General features: G+C 41.2%; 1 protein-coding gene across 1 annotated transcript in view; it reads right to left on the reverse strand.

Moving 5' to 3' along the window:
- grik3 (glutamate ionotropic receptor kainate type subunit 3) overlaps positions 1 to 18934 on the reverse strand; it is a gene marked incomplete at both ends in the record, with an annotated part of 119931 nt that overhangs the window by 28204 nt on the left and 72793 nt on the right. Inside the window, 4 exons of the mRNA XM_079502968.1 lie at positions 6121 to 6324; positions 9901 to 10014; positions 13849 to 13956; positions 16509 to 16652. Coding sequence (XP_079359094.1) covers positions 6121 to 6324; positions 9901 to 10014; positions 13849 to 13956; positions 16509 to 16652 — 570 coding nt within the window. The remainder of the gene's footprint in view (positions 1 to 6120; positions 6325 to 9900; positions 10015 to 13848; positions 13957 to 16508; positions 16653 to 18934) is intronic.

The following is an 18934-nucleotide window of genomic DNA, read 5'->3' on the forward strand; positions in this document are numbered from 1 at the left end:
TATCAATTTAATCGCCAGATATTTGTATTTAATAAAATATCATTATTGGCTCAGAAATGTCATATGGTATTGATATGTCTACCAATTGCTTTAACCACTTAAGCCCTATTTAGAAATGTCCCCTTTATTTCTACAGTAAATAGCAAAAATAGTCAAAGCAGTACATAATAATGTTATGAATTTGGAACCTGAAACTACAATAATAGGTTCAACGTATGTTTGTGCAAAGGCACTTCCACAGGGATGGAAATTAATAACAAAATTGGAGTGTCTCTAAGCCACTAAGACACTCACCACTGCCCAAATATCAGTCAAAAATATCACCTCACTTCATCCAGCACCCTGAGTCACCTCATCATATTTTTTCGACCGCGGTCGAGATCATGGATTTCACAATGCCACGTCAGACTTTCCGGTCCTTCATTGCCATCCCCAGTTCCTGCTTACTGATGCATGTGTCCCTAGCGATGACATCATGGAACGACAGTTTTCTACCTCTGGTCTGCTTTGAGGCAGGATTCCAGAGAAGAAGGGAAGATATAACCTCATTGTCAAACTGTGTTCTTCTGGATCGGACTGAGTCACCTACTGACCCCTACCTGCCAACAAGTACCGTAGTATCACACTATAGACACGTGGATCTCTGACTACCAATAAATCAATTCATTAGACTTATCTTTTTGAATATCTACTCTGTGTATACAAGGTGTATGTGTAGGCTGGCTGTAACCTTCCAGTGTATCTGTCGAAGCAGAGATTACTTGCCATGGCAGAAATAAATGATGTGTTAAACACTGATAATGCTAACATCACGGCATGATTAAAGGGATCATCTATTGTGACTAAATCAAGTTTAACAGGGTCTGTTGCATCATTTAGCACCTTCCCACAATGCCCTTTGGCGTTGCAGTGGGCTTTGTTTCTGTGGAGTAAAAAACATAAGAGCGATATGCTACATGTAGTGTACATGTTGCCAAAGCATTTTACACAGAACAGTACATCTCATTCTATTTAATTGGGAAATGGTATATTTCCAAGGGTGACCAAAGGCATGCTGCCACTATCCTCGCATGCTGCCACTATCCTCCAACCAAAACATGCTTTTCTCATAAGGTGAGAAACATATTTTCGCACACAGAAATGTGGATCTCTCCTTCACACACAAGGATGTGCAAACATATTGAATACAACAACATGTAACTTTACATTCCAGAAAAACACACATACATGAATGTGTATATTAATGCTAGGCAGTGGCGTGCACAGATAGACACTAGGGGGTGCTAGAGCACCACCTGCCCTTGCCCTCTGGACAGCAATGTGCCCTTAAAAAAAATATATATATATATATATTTAAAAAAAAAATCTCTCACTATTAAGGCAACCGGCCGGTTCCACGCGCTGCACAAGGTGCCCTTTTTTCCACTTGAGCACCTGCCCCTCTAAATGTCTGTGCACGCCACTGGTGCTAGGGCATTCACCTCTAGTCATTTTTACTAGTCGACTAGTCGACTAGTTGTTTAACTACCTATTATGTATATATTATTTTTAAAACAAACAAAACCCTTTTTTTTTTTTTTTATCAACTAGTCAACTAGTACCAACAAGGTCGACTAGTGGATTTACTAGTAACTAGTCGACTAGTTGAATAGTCGACTAGTTGCTTAATGCCCTAATTAGCGCACATGTGCGCACGCACGCACGCACACACGCACGCACGCACGCACGCACGCACGCACGCACGCACGCACGCACGCACGCACGCACGCACGCACGCACAACAGAGATCTTTGTTTCTGCATGTCACTACATTCCCTCCTGCATGCTTGACAAGTCTTGGTGACCTACAAAGATGAATGAAGGCCGGGTACAACTGCTTTTAATAAACACACACAAGTCACACGCCACTATAGAAGTGTGCAGGCATTTTTGTAATTCTGTAATGAAACTATGATTTATGTGGGCTGACAGGGTGGATGCATGGGCCTTGTGATTTAACACTGTTTTATCAGCTAAAACCAACTATAGGATGCTGCTGTTTTGCCTGTTGTCTTTCTTAGACCTTATCTAACTCCAGTAGGTGACCCTTTGGGTAGAGGTAGTTATCACCAGTACACTGTAGCACTATTCTGCAGATAGCTTGTCCAAATTGTAATGCAGAGGTAATGATTTTTTAGGGGTTAATCAAAGGCAGTTATAAAAACCAAATCGAACCAATAAATAACTTTGACAGTGGCTATTTATTTTGCCCTTGTCTGTGTCTCTTTGTATATGGCATGTATATAAAATACAGCAAACATATTATACAGTACATACTGTATGTGTACTGTATTCATACTGTACTGAAGTATGTAGTGCATGTATATTGTAATGTTGTACAGATATACAGTACACTGTCATGCAAAGTGTCCACCACAGATTGGGAAAAAGGGGGAAAAAAGTTGCTTGTTGAGTGGAAGAGATAAGATTGTTTGTGGGTTCTCATGGAATATATAAATGGAAAATGGTAAATGGTGCATTTATATAGCCATTCCGGCCTCTCATGCTATCCCTAGGCCTTCAACTCAAGTCTAAGTTTCAGGTCCACTGAATCAAGATCTGCTTATCTAGACAGACAGGGGTAAGAGAAGCACTGGACCACAAAATAGAACCGGCTATCAGTAGGGGTGATCCATAGTTGCTTCCGCTAGAAGAAGCAATAACAGCAATAGCTATACCAGTATCATCCCTAGTTATTCTGTTTTTCATTTAGTCAATAAATGAATCATACTTAAAAAAGATGTGTAGTTATATTTGCAGATCTTATTTTCTCTGTGCAATAATGAAAACAACTAAATGTTTCAGTCTCTCTCTCTCTCTCTCTCTCTCTCTCTCTCTCTCTCTCTCTCTCTCTCTCTCTCTCTCAAAATTCTACACAGCAACAGCTGTATATCTTCCTTTGAATTTATGTCTGTACAAATAACATTTTTGAATAACTGTCACTGTCGGGCAGTAACCTTGAATCTCCATGTTTTAAGTTTCCACGTTTCTTCTTAAATTAATTCCCTACTACTTCATCAAAGAGTACTGCACAAACATTTTGAAAGTAGGTGTTAGAAATGCTCTCACCTCATCTTTATTATTTGCCAGATTACTGTAGTTACTTGCCAAGTTGACACTACAACCTCAACATTATAGACTCTTCATCACATGGATCCCTACAGTATATGGAGCGGACCAACACCGACATCATCGGTTGAATCTCCATAACAGAGTTACGACATTGAGGGGGCAGAAAACAGCCCGGTCACATGGTTCGTAACTCGTTTGTCACTGTAAAAAGCCTATAGACTCCAATGCATTCCGTAAACTTCCGGTTCAGGCCTTATATTCACCAATAGAAGTCTATGTAGAAGAGCCGCAATTCACCCTTTGTCAGCCTTCTGATTGGTTCCTGACTGACTAACCAGCAGGCTGCCTTGTTCCGCCCTCGTTCTGCCTGGTTTATGTTGAATTTGCTAAAACATCATTTTTGGAAAAAAATAAAAACAAACATGATATGCCCAGTCACCGTGCTGCACCTGTGATGTTCCTTTTTACTGACACCAAGTTTAAAATAACAACTGAGTGCACAGAATATCAATATGAAGCAACTGAAAAACATGTTATTTCAAAGGTAGTGGATGGAGAGAGAGGATCTTTGTCCAACCACGAAACGGCAACCAATGGGTGCGAAGAGGGGCACAACCACGGGCGGGACTTGACAAAGGGTGAATTGGACTGGCCCCATGAAGTGAACGGAGTTGTCGTAATTCTGTCTTACTACTACTCATCTACCTTCTGACATCAGAATCATCAACTGGATCTCCATACATGGAACTGACGACACATCACTTGGACTGCTCCTTTGATACCTGAATAGTATCAAAGGAGCAGAGCTACCCCTAGTTTAACAGATGCCAACCAACGCACTCAGCATCTCCAACGATCTCAAATCCCCAGAATCTACAGGACACGAGACACAGGACGCAGGACACAGACCTCTTCAAGACTACTATCAAGACCTTTGACCTTCAGTAGAGTACCAAGATCAAGAACACCTCTAAACACACGAGCCAAGGTATCTGGCCTTACAACCCAGATACCTTCGTACTGTATAATACTTCTACACTCCAAGGTGTCTGGCCTTAAACCCAGATACCTTTACTTGCTTCATCAAGACCACCTTTCCAATGAGACGCGTTACGCATCCCGGTTTAAGTTCTAATCGGACACCACTGAGGCGAGTCCTAATCCTAACCTGGATAACAGTCCTTTTCTTTAGTGGTATTTTTCAGTAGGCTATTTTCACAATTTTTTTTGTAACAATGAAAAAGGAACCGTTTTGGTCAGACATAAGCCTACAAGGTTTCTGCCTGACAGCGACGATATAAATGTTTAATTTTGCGATTGAAAATGTTGTAATTATTTGTGAATTAAGTCCCTCCTACATGGACAGCGGTTAATTAATCCACTTACTTTACTTTACTGTAGGTGACTAGGGTTAAATTCTAATTAAACTGTCAATTAAAAGCATGAATTTAATCAGATATGTAAATAAGAATTGTGTGTTTAGACTAAAATCCATGTTCACAACATATGTATTTGCAGGATTTGATTTGTGAAAATAAATAAATAAAACACCAACAAATAGCCAATCTACAAGCTGACATGTTGCGTCACGAGTCATTGGACACGACAAGAAGAAGAATCATGAGTTGCTATTTTTGCTATTTTAAAAAATTATTTAAAAAAAGCATGCTTTTACAGAAACATATCAAACACTGGTTATAACGTGTAGTGGGAATGTGACTGGAAAGCCATACAGGTTCAAAAGGGTTGGTAAATTGGCACAGGGACAAAAAAAAAGATGAATATGCCTTTGAACAAGACACTTAACGACTTTATGAGGTACCAAAGATTTCAACGTTATAGGTGTGATTTTTTAAATGGCAATACCAACAATTTTGTATTAAAGTCCACACTCAGTTAAGTTTGGATAATAATCTTATCATAAGATAAGATAAGATAAGATAAGATAAGATAAGATAACTAAGCAAAGGTCGTCTTGATCGGTATGTGGCTGATGTGGTACAGTATGTGCCTGGAGCACTAAGCCAGCGGGCGTCCCTCTTAAGCCACTTAATAGGATAAAAAGAGAATAAAATAAAAATATTAAGGACATACTCCTCTCTGACCACTCATAACTTTTAAGTTGAAATCCAAAGTAAATGTCTACTTATGATGAATGCCTGCATCTTCATTTGCTGCCAGCATTTTCTACCTCCAGTAATCCATTTGTTCCCCCTCAAGGTTACCGTTATCAGCACAGATCTAGCAAAAAGCTTTGGGTAGGGGGGGATAAAGTGCTGCTGCGGTAGCCCACCTTTCCTACCCTTCTCCGCACCTAGCCACTGACTCATGCCATGAGACTCTCCTCTAAATGCCACTTAAGCTATTACAACTTTTCCAGCCGAGTGCAGTGCTGACCCGACAGGGCCGAGGACAGAGGGAGGGCAATGAGAGGTACTGTTATGAAATGCCAGCCAAGGACCGTCATTGTTGCTTTCAATGCAAGGCCTGTTTCCTGGCATTTGATGGTTTTCTTTTTAGCATAGTAATTTTTCACTATCTGCCAACATTATGATTGCTGATGTGGTCTGCTGCATACTAAGCATATACAGTACCGTATACCTACCTGTTCATTGCTATTTTATTGTTATTTTATTGTTATTTTATTTTATTTTATCTCAAAGCTGAGGTTTGTGTCTCAATCAATGACATCAACAGACTTGAAACTTGAAGGCAACTTTGACAGAGTTGTGCCATAAATGTAACTGACAGCTTTGCTGTCTCCACATGTCCTGTACTCAATCATATCTTTATCACTGGCTACGCCTGAGGAAGACATAACTTGCACAGTTCAATATCATCTTTGGGTCAGTTCACTTAAGATAAAATATTTCACAACTATTTGCATAAGAGTTTGCGTGGGATTACAAAAGTGAAATGTATTATGGTGCATGAAGGACAAGGTCCAAGGTCACAGGTGTGATAAAAGCAGTGGTACTTGTGCTGATCCAATAATGCAGTACGACTCACATGTTCAATCAGCTCTCTGATCATCCCGTTCCACTGGCCCTTGTCATCCTGGTAGCCATATTTCCCATCAGGCACCAGGCGAATCTCATACACAAAGCCCAGGATGTTGGAAAGCTCCTTCAGCAAGTCGATGCAGAAGCCCTCGAAGCGGTCGTTGCCAACCAGCGCCTTGTCAGACTTCTTAAGCATGACGTATGGCTCCTCCTGCACAGACACGAAACATCAAATGGAAACCAACGTTGAGGTCAGCTTTTTCAATTTGTTTCAGCGCGTGCACCTTAATTGAGGCAAAGTGATCTGAGCTGAAAAGTCACTGTTGCATTTAACAGGGAGCGACAGCAAGATTTAAGTTCGGCATGTGGCTATAGAGCGTGTTAAAATATGTACGAGTGCTTAGCTTTGTTCTTACATTAGCAACATGTCTAAAAGGGGAGCTGAGCTGCTTCCAGTGCGAGCTGTATCTCCTGTTGTGAAAATGTATCGCAAATGACTATACATGCCATACTATGGTTCATAAGATTTGAAAGGGGATACACACAGAAAGGGAGTGCTATTGTTTTTGAAGTGCTTGTCATGTTGAGCCAACTAAAGCCCCTGTCAACCCCCATACACACAACTGCCCACTGACCCATGCTGTCAGTGCACAGGTCGGTTCAGTTTATGGTCAGGGAGATGACAGTCTTTACTGCGCTGTAATATCCTGGCTCGATGCTCATAATTTGGGTCATAAAAAAGCTTGATTGGGAACAGAATGCTGCAGTGAAACAGAGCATGCCTGTGATGTTGTCTTCATCGCTTGTCACCGGACTTACAAGGGAGACCAAAACCAAACCACTGACAGTGACTACGAAATAATATAGCTTATAAATGATTTCCTTTATTTAGCCGTTGTCGCCATTTCCTTCTGCCAAATAGACTGAGCATTTCAACACATGGTGGTCCATTTATGCATGGCCTATAATGCAATTTATTGCCTTCAATGGCTAGACGTATAATTTATAAACTCTGCTTAGAGGCAGAGTAATTCATTCTCTTGTGAAGGTGACCTCTGCTTTGTATTTCCCATCCATGGCTTATGTGACTCTAAGTAAAGATGCACACATACTGTTTTTTCCTTATTAAAATCATTATTCTTTTTACGAGGGTGGGGGGATGGGGGGTTTCATTGACAAAGAAGCGAAGGACTGATATAAAAATATGTTATGAGGAAATAAAATGGAAATCACTTAAATGCATGGAATGCACTGTTTGCACTGTCTTGATGTTTGATGCCTTTGAAGAATAGCTTTTACAAGCTAGCGTACTAGTGTGGTATTTAACCAGACATAATATGGATGTCCAAAACCACCATAAGTGAAGGGAATAGCATCTTTAATTGCTTGCCATCCCAATTATGAAGCCAGTTGGACATTACAATTAGGACGGCCTCTTAAATAAGTAATAGCTGATGAATACTTGATGACAGTGTATTTGGAAAGAGAGAGTGAGTGCTTCCCCGCAAACTTTGTTCAACTTGTCCAATTAACTTGATCAAAAAGTTTGCATGGTAAGGCAAAAAGCCATTACCATCTGTTTCCAGCCTTCCAATTCTTGCTATTCCCCAAGGTTTGGACTCAAATCAAAGAGTTTTACACTGGTTTTACCCTGCACAGTTGCACAGCATGCGCGTACATAACAGAAAGAGGAGGGTGGTGGGGGCCTGCACAGATCGAGACATTACAGGCAATGGAGTGCAAACAATTAATGTGAAAGAGAAAAACACATTAAGTGTCTTAATCTCCTCTAAGATGTTATCACTATAAAACTGTCAGACGTCTTGTTCATGCATCACTTGAATCAGTTGCTATGTCATTAAGCTGAATGAAAATGTTGAGATTAATACGAGAACAGAAAACTCTCTTTAGAAATTCGGTTGCAGTTTTTATTATCTAAAACGGATGATTCCTAAAAGACTCAAAATAGCGGGGTATCACAAAATGGGCCTAAACTTAGTAGTAAGTTTCATACATAGTATGAAAATCCTTTTCATACTATGCCAAAACTTTTAGCGCTGTGCAAAATGTAGTTGAACCACTACACCTCAGTGAAACTCGAGACTCATTAAATATCCACAGCCAATGGCATATTAATGCCCGATTTAGTAGCAGAACCACCTGAATCCTCATTCCATTGCTTGTCTTTAAGACAGAATTTAAATGGCTGCTGTTACCAGATAGGCATTAATTGTATACCTTTTGAAACCTCACTCAGTAATAATAACAGGCTAGTGGTCCAATCCGGGCATAATGACGGTGTTTATCAGTGTTGTGTTTGTCTAAAAGGGGCCTACGGGGACCATTTGTGTCAGCGCCACCCTGATATCTCTGCAAAGAGCCATCTACAAGCTTCCAGTGACAGCCTTAAGTACGCCTACAAAACAAAACAGGATCTACAAATTAATACAATGCGAGTGCTGGGGGAGGGCACCTGTTTATTTCAAACCGAGCATGTAATTAATGAAACTGAACAGTGCAGTATCTCACGTTGTTGCTTCCCCCTTTTTTATTTTGCTCGGTCCTAAACCTTGTACACTTTGTTAACCTAGTGTTCCCCAGGGGTATACTTGTTCTCCTCCCTATTTTGCCTCTACACCAATCTCTTCACGACAAACAGCTATGTACTACTACTAACATACATACTGTGAGCTGGTAAATGGGGTATTTCCTTCATGTGTTTATTTTCACCAATGATGTCAACTTTTCAAGAATAGGGATAAATCAGTAGTTCTCACACTTTCAAGATTCTTCTAAATTGTTCAAAAGTAGTAGATGTACACGCTTGCAGCATGGCACTTAATGACACAGATGCTTATCAAAAGTTTTTAAATATTTTTTGGTGAATGGCATGATAATAGCTGAGTACAATTTAAAAAACAAAACATGCAAGTGAAATAGTATAATGCATAGTGCTAAAACCTTATTCAGTTATGCACAGTATTTCCGGCATGTTATATGGAGATTCACAATGCTTTATGGTCTATGTAAAAATATGATTTAGAATGTTATTGTTGTCAGTTTGAAACCTTGTTCTTGGTTCTCAAACTGGTGCTCCTTGAATAAATAAATACACCATCAAACTCAGTTTAACCACTTTAAAACATACGTACATCAACAATTTGAGCTGATCTGCAAGCTCACAACACGTCATGTTCACCCGCTTATCCGTAGTCGGGTCGCGGGGGGAACAGCTCCACCAGAGAGCTCCAGACTTCCCTCTCCAGAGCAACATTAGTGACTTCCTCCTGGGGGATCCCGAGATGTTCCAAGGCCAGTGAGTCAATGTGTTTCCTCCAACTGCACCTTGGTCTGCCCCGGGGTCTCCTCCCAGTGGGACGTGCCTCGAGAACCTCCCACGGAGACACCCGAGAGGCATCCTAACCAGATGCCCGAACCACCTAAGCTGTCTCCTTTCCAGGCAAAGAAGCAGTGACTCTCTCGCATGACTGAACTTCTCACCCTATCTCTAATGGAGGTGCCAGCCACCCGTCGAAGAAAAACTCATTTCGGCCGCTTGTATTCGCGACCTTATTCTTTCGGTCATGACCCACACTTCATGACCATAGGTGAGAGTAGGAACGAAGATTGCTCAGTAGACAGAGAGCTTGAAATGTTTGAAATGCTTGAAATGGAAATGTTGAGTTCCTAGCACAAAATATTGTTGTTATTCTTTTTTCAGATGGGGGATGTATACATATTAGTTTGGGGGTTGTTCATTGACATGAAACTGTTCTACTGTACATACCAGGATGGTGGTGATGACGAGGGAACGGTTAGCCAGGGAATCAGTGATGTTCATGCCTTTGCGCTTAGGCGCTTCTGTGATGTTGAGTCCTCCAGCTAGACTCCACTTCCCCACCTGCAGAACATGAAAGGCATGAACAGTAGCTACAGTAAGTGTTTTCCTCAACCACTCCCAGTGGGATCACTGTCTGTGTCAGACAGAAACCTTAATTGTCCAAAGTCCAAAATGGTTACTTTTAAGCCAATGGAACCAATGTAGTTAATTTGGTCAAAAGCTCTTCAAATATTGGTTCAACATTTCTAAAACCCAGACATACATAACCACTTACAAAATGATTGTAGATCTACAAGCAATGCATTGGTATGCAAAGCGTTATGAGCCATTTTTGCTTCTTCTAGGACATTAATTTAGAAAATGAAAGAAATTATGAAATTAAAAATGGTGATTAAAGGTTTCTGCCCAACAGCAACGATTAGCTGATTGGCTGAGTTACCTTTATACTGTTATACCTTTTTTTAATCAAGAGTACATTATACAATATTCACGGTATGTATAGCCTCTTGCTTTATACTTGGCATATTCATTGGCAAACTAGTTTCAAATTTAGACCAGTTTTAAATAAGAAGTCTTAACCAAATCACTCAACTACAGCACCTTAGTGAAAAGAAACCAGTAAGTTCCATCCAATTCAAATTTGATTCAACTAGATAGACTGCATCACAGTTTTATTAACGTGTTTTTTTAGGTCACATGTCACAAATATGACCTTCTTTGACCACCTACTTTTAATCAGTTCATCCTTCAGTCCAAGTAGACATTATTGTACCAATTGGGACAGACATGATTCCAATTCATTGGTGAAATGCAACACATCACTTACATGACAAATAAGTACAAGTACAGAATTAACAAGCAAAAACAAACACACTGGGGTTCAAGAGGTGGGCGTAGTACCACATACTGGTTGAGATGGCTCTTGAAAACCCACTTTATTCACCTTGACCAACATTCCTTCACTCATTAATATGCTCTGCACATGCTCTGTTCCTGATGTGTATACTATACAACAGCATTCATTGTATACACGTGTGCACTTCTCAATAAAAAAAAATGCGTAGTTTGTTGGCAAAGCCATGTGTATATGGCTTCAAACTGTTTCATAATCTGCTTTTGACGAGAGAAATCCCAACGCAACTGAATTAAAAATAACAACCCCAATAAGCGTCCTTGTGTGTTCACGTGGCTATTTCAGGTCTTGTATCTTTGCAGTGTTCTGCCCTTAGGACGAGGAGTATAGCAAAACACAATTGGCTTCAATTAATTTTGAAACAGCATGGGGTTGCTGGCATGAAAGACCGGATTACAATGTGGGAGAAGTTTTGCTATGAGTAATTGCACTAAGATAAGCCAAGTGATCTGAACAAATAAAGGGAGTTATATATGAGAGTAGCCTTCGGGCAAAAAGCTCTGAATATTGTAGGAACATATCATTACCACAAATAGTCCTGTGGCTGTCGCTAACAATCTCCGTTTGCAACTGAAGCTCTCCAACCAAACTCCCCTACCATCTCTCCCCCCTCTTCGCTCCTCCATATAACTACACACACAGCATTTAATATTCACAAGGGCTTGTGCTTGAGGTGGATCCATTTAAAGACACACTATCCTAGAACAGACAGCATGAAAAATGCCTGATAATGTCCTCCCTGTCTTATCCAGAGTGAAGCATATGCTGTAATTTACACATTAGTTACACTTTGTCACACTGCCAAAGAGGACTCGAGGAGAGAGTATTTAAAAACTATCTGTAAAATGCCATCCACTTTGCAACATTCTTTCTAATTGTGCCCAATTACAATTAATTCAATTCATTAAACACGATTAGCCACAGAAGCAATGTTCATGTTATTTACCCATGCGACTACAGGGAAAGCTCTCCATGTCTATTCCATCGGTCCCTCCCTCTGAGTATATTCAGTATATGTGAAAATACCACTCTGGAAACCTCTTCATTATTTCAGGATGAGCTCAAACTTGGGCTAATATTCAATTACACTGGATTAGTCAGAACATGTCCACAATTCCAGGCTCAAATAGCCTAGAAAAGCCGATTCTATGGATATGCATACAAAATCCTAACAATCCACTGAGCACAGCTGGATACTTGCTTGAGTGTAAAACTTGACAAAGACATACACGCCATCAAAAAGACAAAATGGCTGTGTGAGACAAATTCGCATACGTGCAGCATTCAGGACAAGATGTCAGAAAAGAATTAGCCGTATCACAAGCTCCATTCTTGCGCAGCATCATTACAAGCGGAAAAGCCCTAGATATTATAGTTGTCAGCCTTTAGGGAGAGCTTGAGGGAGTCATAATGGAACTTATCCCTATTTGATGTATGCATAATGTATGAAAAACCTCTAGTAGACAAAGCTGTTATAGTCTACGGGGTCCTCTCCCTGACAACATAATAAAATAAGTTCTACATTACCAGCCTTGCACTTCCTTTTTTCCCCTCCCCCTTTTTTGGCAAAAGAAAAAAAAAAGTGTTTATACACCCCATTACCATCAAACTGCATTTAAGGCACCACCTCAAATTACCATTAAGAGACTGCAATTAACACCCTAATGTGTACCCTAATCCAATTTGTTTTATGAACCACTAACTTGTGCTTATGTTGAAACAGCCAATTTCCTTCCTTGTTAGGAGGTAAATGATACTGTCAGATTTGCATTATGTTCTGTGCATCAAAAGCCACATAATTCTAATATTTCATATTTCTATTCATGCTACTGTTAATGGAGCCTCACTTATGTTGAGCGCAAAATGTATTTAGTGCTGAACTATAGTACTCCACTTACAGCCTGTAGGGATTTGTGCTCTAATACCAAGAGTTCAAGTAATCATCTTGCACTCTCTGACACCTTCGACTAAGAGACACATTTTATGTTGCAATATGAAAGATTCAGCCGTAATTTATACATTCATTTGAGATAGAATATGCTCCAAGCCTCCAACATCACATACTGTATAAAGCAGTTCATGGGGTTTGCTCCATCTTACCTAAGAGACCTCTTCAGGCCCTACATTCCACCGTATGCACTCAGATCACAGACGTGGGTTACCTCTGTGTCTCTATAATAATTAAGCAATCTGTATAGGGCCCTTTTCCTATCATGTGCCACTTCTGTGGAATAAACAACATCGCTCAATCAGAAAAGCAGTCTCTACTGAAAATGCTATTTCATTTTTGCTAAACTATGAACTCATAGCTCATGTGGCTTGTGGTTAGACTGTCCGCCCTGCGATTGGGAGGTCAGGTTTTAATCCCCAGTCGAGTTATACCAAATACTATACAAATGGCACCTGATGCCTCCCTGTTTGGCACTCAGAACCAAGGGTTTGGTTGATTGATTTAATACTTTATTAGTAAAAATTAAACAAAAAGGTCAGACAAAAAAGATAACATAAAAACGTCCTGGGTACTTGTTTCCATTGTCCATTGGTTCCCAAGGCTACTTTCTTGTGAACTCAACAGCTACTATGTCTGTGTTTTATTTTTATACATGTTTTTACAGTTTTATTGCATTTTGATATACTATTATATTTTGTAAGGTCTGGTGACTGTGATGACTCTATTCTGATCTTGCACGTGCACTGTAAGTCGATGTGCATAAAAGCATCTGCTAAATGCCAAAAATGGAAATTGCATGTGTGAGACACCTGTGCACTTAACCACTTACGCCCTTATACCCTTTGTCGTATGATGACATCTGCAAGCTCACAACATGTCACAATACCCCTTTTTCTTCTTTTTTTGAGTTAGGGTTATTCAACACCAACAGGGTTTGGGATAGACGTGTGATGACCGCTGCTATGGCAACCCAAAGGTCCATCATAAAATATAGATGTTCTGGCACTCTAGCCCTTCAATGGTGATTTACCTTCTCAAGGCCTTCCTCCTTTAAACTGATAATGTCCAGGTCAAAGTCTGTGCGCAGGCCTGTACTCTTGTTGAATGACAGCCGGCCCGTCAAACCGTCCCAATGGGACTGGGGGGAAAAAACAGTTATATGTTATACTGATATCATATTAAACACATTTTTACATCAAATATTGTCTCTGTCGGTAGCGCAAACCTTGTATGTCCAAAACTGTTACGTTGCCGTAGTTTAAAAAAAGAAACAGGTTTTCCTTTCATCCAATGTAGTTATTTGGTCATAATCAATAGTTAATCATTTTCATTGGTTAAATATTTATAAAATACATCAAAGAGTAGCCGCACACTCATAGCTAGTTAGCTACCAATGACTAGACTAGACTAGAGAACAATAAGTAAGGGATAATATCTAGCTAGGTGGTCATTGTCAGGAGATAATTCACCGACAGGGAGTTTAACCACCCTGAAGGTGAATTATATCCCGACAATGACCACCTAGCCAGATATTATCCCGCTCATTACATGGCTACCTAACATAAATTAATCAATTGACCCAAAACACAAAACAAAACAAAAAAAGTATTCCTTAAGTGTCTCGCTGGCTGCGTCTGCCCAGCTGCAGGGCTGGGGCACTGTTGGAAAACAAGGAAGTGAGTTGATCAAATAGAATCCATTTTCGAGTACTGCTTCGTCCATTTCTCGCTCAAATGTTTTCAAAAACATTTTTGAGAGCAATGTTTAGCTACAAATGACATTGTGTGTGCGTTTACATGGCTGTCATGTTGGAAACAGCAGTAAATCAGCGGGGCGCAGCCGTGCAGCTGGTGCTCCGAGGGTTTGATTAGGCATCGGACTGTTATAGAGCGAAATAACAGACCACTGAATTTAGCGGTCAATCAGAATCAGAACCAATCAGAATCAAGCATTCAACCAAGCCATGTAATAAAAAAAACGGTAATACACCAACGTTTCGGACATCGATGCTGCCTTCCTCAGGGTCATCGGACAGCATCGCTATCCAAAACGATGTTTTTATTGTTCTTAATAAATATTTGGCATCGGCAGTTAGGAGTGTGTGGCTAATCTTTGATGTCTTTATATGTTTTACTGTTGGGCGGCAAGGACTGGAGTTGCACTACTGTGAACTGAATCTACAAGCTCACATGTCACATACTTTTGACACTGTTGAACAAAGAAGTAGGGCATAAACAAACAAAAAAACAAACAAACAAAAAAACATAAAAAGTTAAAGTATGGAGATACAAGGCTTCTGCCTGACAGCGCCGATACCATATTGTGAATGAGCAGATGAGCATAGACAAACATAGTCCAACAAAACTAACCAGCCCACATACTGCACATTCTATAACACCCTATCACTCACTGAAAATAAACTCACACCCACACACCCGTACACCTAAAACACAAACACAATCAGCAAGGGCTGTATTTCCCTTTTTATTTAATTACATTTTACGCCTCCAACGCGCTTTCCCTCCAGACCATGGAGTTAATTAACAACCATCTCCTTTGCCTGATTCCCCATGAGGGGAAAAACACATTACTGCCCCCTATTACCATCCCCTGATACCCTGCAAACCCACCCCAACAGAAAGAAACATGCACGTGCAGACGCAGACACACGCAGAGGCACTGAAGCTTGCATGCACATGCACACACACACACACACACACACACACACACACACACACACACACACACACACACACACACACACACACACACACACACACACACACACACACACACACACACACACACACACACACACACACACACACACACACACACAGAGAGACTCGCTGTCCTACTGCTGGGCAAACCGAGGTGAATCCGGCAGTTACATTCGGTGCTGATGGAGGTAACCCCTACCTACACTTACTTATCCCGGTCAGACTGAACTGAATTCTGTGAGCTTTGCTGTGCTTGCTCACAGCAGTACTATTTTAAAACAAGCCTGATTCTTCGGCTATGAGTCACTCTTCGAGTCTCATATTGAACAGAATGTGAGCCGATTATAGGCTACAAGTTGTGTGCTTTCAAAGATGGTTTCAGTATGTAGGTGCCATCTGGAAATATAGGTTACGGATACCGGGAATTACACAAAGGTGACAACAGCACTGCTTTGACATGTCTGTCATGGCTTTTGTGTGGGTGTGGATGATTTTTACATGGATACTATAGTGCACTCAGTAGAGTGCAAATCTCTGCCTGGAGGCATGCCAGGCATGCCTTAATAATATTAGCATTGTATTGTCACAGTTAAATGTACAGGTATGTGTATTATGTTCCCTGTTCTAGTTTTCTTAGTTTGTCTGCCAAAGCTGTATCTTGTTTGTGACTAACCCTCATGTATAATATTAGGGCATGGCACATGCACTTTAAACTCGTCATAAGCGTTAGCTTCAGGAATTGCCATCTTGTCAGTGGTACGACATTGAAATAGAAAATAGAAAATAGTGGATGAGATGTGTTGGGAGCTTGTAGATCGGCTGGTTTCAGCGACACAACAGACAGACAGACAGACAGACAGACAGACAGACAGACAGACAGACAGACAGACAGACAGACAGACAGACAGACAGACAGACAGACAGACAGACAGACAGACAGACAGACAGACAGACAGAACATTCGCATCACCTCCTTGATGAAACTCATGAAGCGTCCTCCGAACCTCCAGGGCTTGTGCCGGTGGCACTGCAGTGAGTTGACAGTCATTTGTGGGGCGTGCTGGTAGGAGACGGACACAATGTGGACCGCATCATAGGTCAGAGCTGCATCTGTCTGGAATAAAGGGCAAAGATTATTTCAGCTGATGGCTGTGGCTGTGGGTAGGGGTCACTTACCATCACACAATTGGCCTTAGTGCCACTTAAATAATTTAAAAGTATTCTTCTACTAGTCCTGGGCTTGACAACTTTGTATGTTAGCTGTATATGTAGATGTAGATGTTAGTAGTAGATGTGGTGGGTGTGTTACTTGATTACCCTGATTACCCTCATTGCAAAGACAGCTTGTTGACTTATATAATGCACACCTACTTCTCTGTGTCCTCATTCCTGACAAAGACCCGGAAGGGTCGAAACGTTGATTCTTCTAAATAAACGTACCTTCTTTCTGTATGTATATTTTTTGTTCAGCACCCGTCAAACTTTTCTGAGATATTGTGGAATCGTAAATATAGTCCATATGGCCATAATGCTATATTCTGTCAATAACTACACTACATTTTGGTACTACAGGTTAAGTGGAGTCATATTGTCTGGTCAGAAGTGCTTGGGTCTGAGAGCAAACACCTCAGAGGTTCTCATGAAGTACCCTGTGGCTAAAGCTTTGTTCTATACTGCTTGAAGTTGGTCACAGGTGTGAATCAAAACACACAGTGGGACAGCCATTTGTTGTCTCTCTGCCATCTGTTGATCTGTATGTTAATTCAACTCTGTCTATGCAAAAGTATATCATGTCATTATTGTCAATGTGAAAATAGTTCAGTGTTAGCTGGCTGGCCACCAAGGTCAGTCTGCTGGGAGCTCCCGTGGGCCGACCAAGGCCTACGGGGAAGCTATGCTATTTTTGTCATTCTGGACTCTGTCTTTGATTGAATAAATGGTCAACATGGATCTTCAGTTCATCTCTCTGTCTGTGTTTCTCCGATCCGATCTGATGCTTTTTGACGAGGTTTTTCACTACTCTACAAGTTTGCTTTAGCCTAGTTCATCTCTCTAGAGTTTACTACGGTTTAGTGAGTTTTAGGTGTAGGTAGATAATACACGACATAGATGTTGCCCTGAAACCCGGTGTCTTTGATGCATTTTTTTTGCGTCAGGCAGCAGAGAGCCGGCGGGGACTTTTGGATACTTCAGTCTAATTTTGGCGGTTGGTGGTTGGTGGTTGTTTTTTGGCGAAACGGCGTTCGTCTACAGCGGGAAGGAGTGGTCTTCTCTTCGGCGACGGTGGGGACAACGGCGCAAGCGGTGCGCTCCGGATCTCTAATGATCAGCGGCCTGGACTCGGCGACGGACAGGAGTGGGAGAGGCCCTCTACAGCGCGTCGGCGGGAACCGTTCTTCTCTTCACGTCTCGGCGGGGAGCAGCGGATCTCCGACCCGAGGGGATCGATGCACGGCCTTCACCGAGCAGCGGACCGGGGGTGTTCATCACGGCGTGCTCAGGGAGGGGAGCGCGATCAGCGCGTGTTTCAATTCATCAGCGGGGGTGGTCACGGACGGACGGCGACCACGGGTTCATTTCGTTCTTCAGAAGCAGCTGATCTGCGAGCTCGTTTTGCGGCGTTTCTTTGTTTCGATGAGGCCTGTAGCTACACGTGCGTTCATGTTTTTCTTTCCAGTCATTTATGTGATATTTCATATTCATGTAATGTCTGGAGGGGGGAGTATGGTGCTGTGTTGGATGGGACAATGGAAGCAGGGCGACGGCGGCGAGTTCAGCGGCAACTTTCATGCAGCTTCTGTTTGACCACGCATGGCTGTAAAACACATGAGGTGAGAGACAATGAGAAATGCGACATTATAAGAAGTTTATCAATAACAGATGGAGAGATTCAACAGTCTTTATCTGTATTCAAAAAGTGTGTCTAAATGTGAGTCTATTCAGCGTATATATAGGCATACGTTGATGTTTGTGTGTTTTGTGGAATTTAAATTAGTTAAGAAGTTGATTCAAGAAATAGAGTCTATGGGGTAATTTGGAGAATGTTTAAATAATTTTAGCTTTATTGAGATTAATTGATGCTCTGTGTCAGACGGCCGAGATCCCGGTGCCCCTCTCATACGCTTCAGTATAAAATCGTCTTAGAATTAGTAGAGCTGATTATTCTTTTCTCGTGTTAAATTTAGTTTACGATAATGTCAACTAGAGGCAGTTAGGGTGCCACGACGTGCAAGATTTCTTTGTTATTATTGAGAGAACTTTTGCCTTTAAACGTGAGGGAGTTAGCGTTCATCAAGTAGTTACTTGAAAAGTTAGGGTCAGGATAAGTAACGTAACCCGATAGTACCCTGGGTAAGTTGAACTGTGACTTGTTAGTCTGAAGCAGGAGGTGGCCTC

This window comes from Electrona antarctica (genome assembly GCF_951216825.1).
Source record: "Electrona antarctica genome assembly, chromosome: 6".
Taxonomy (NCBI): Eukaryota; Metazoa; Chordata; class Actinopteri; order Myctophiformes; family Myctophidae; genus Electrona; species Electrona antarctica.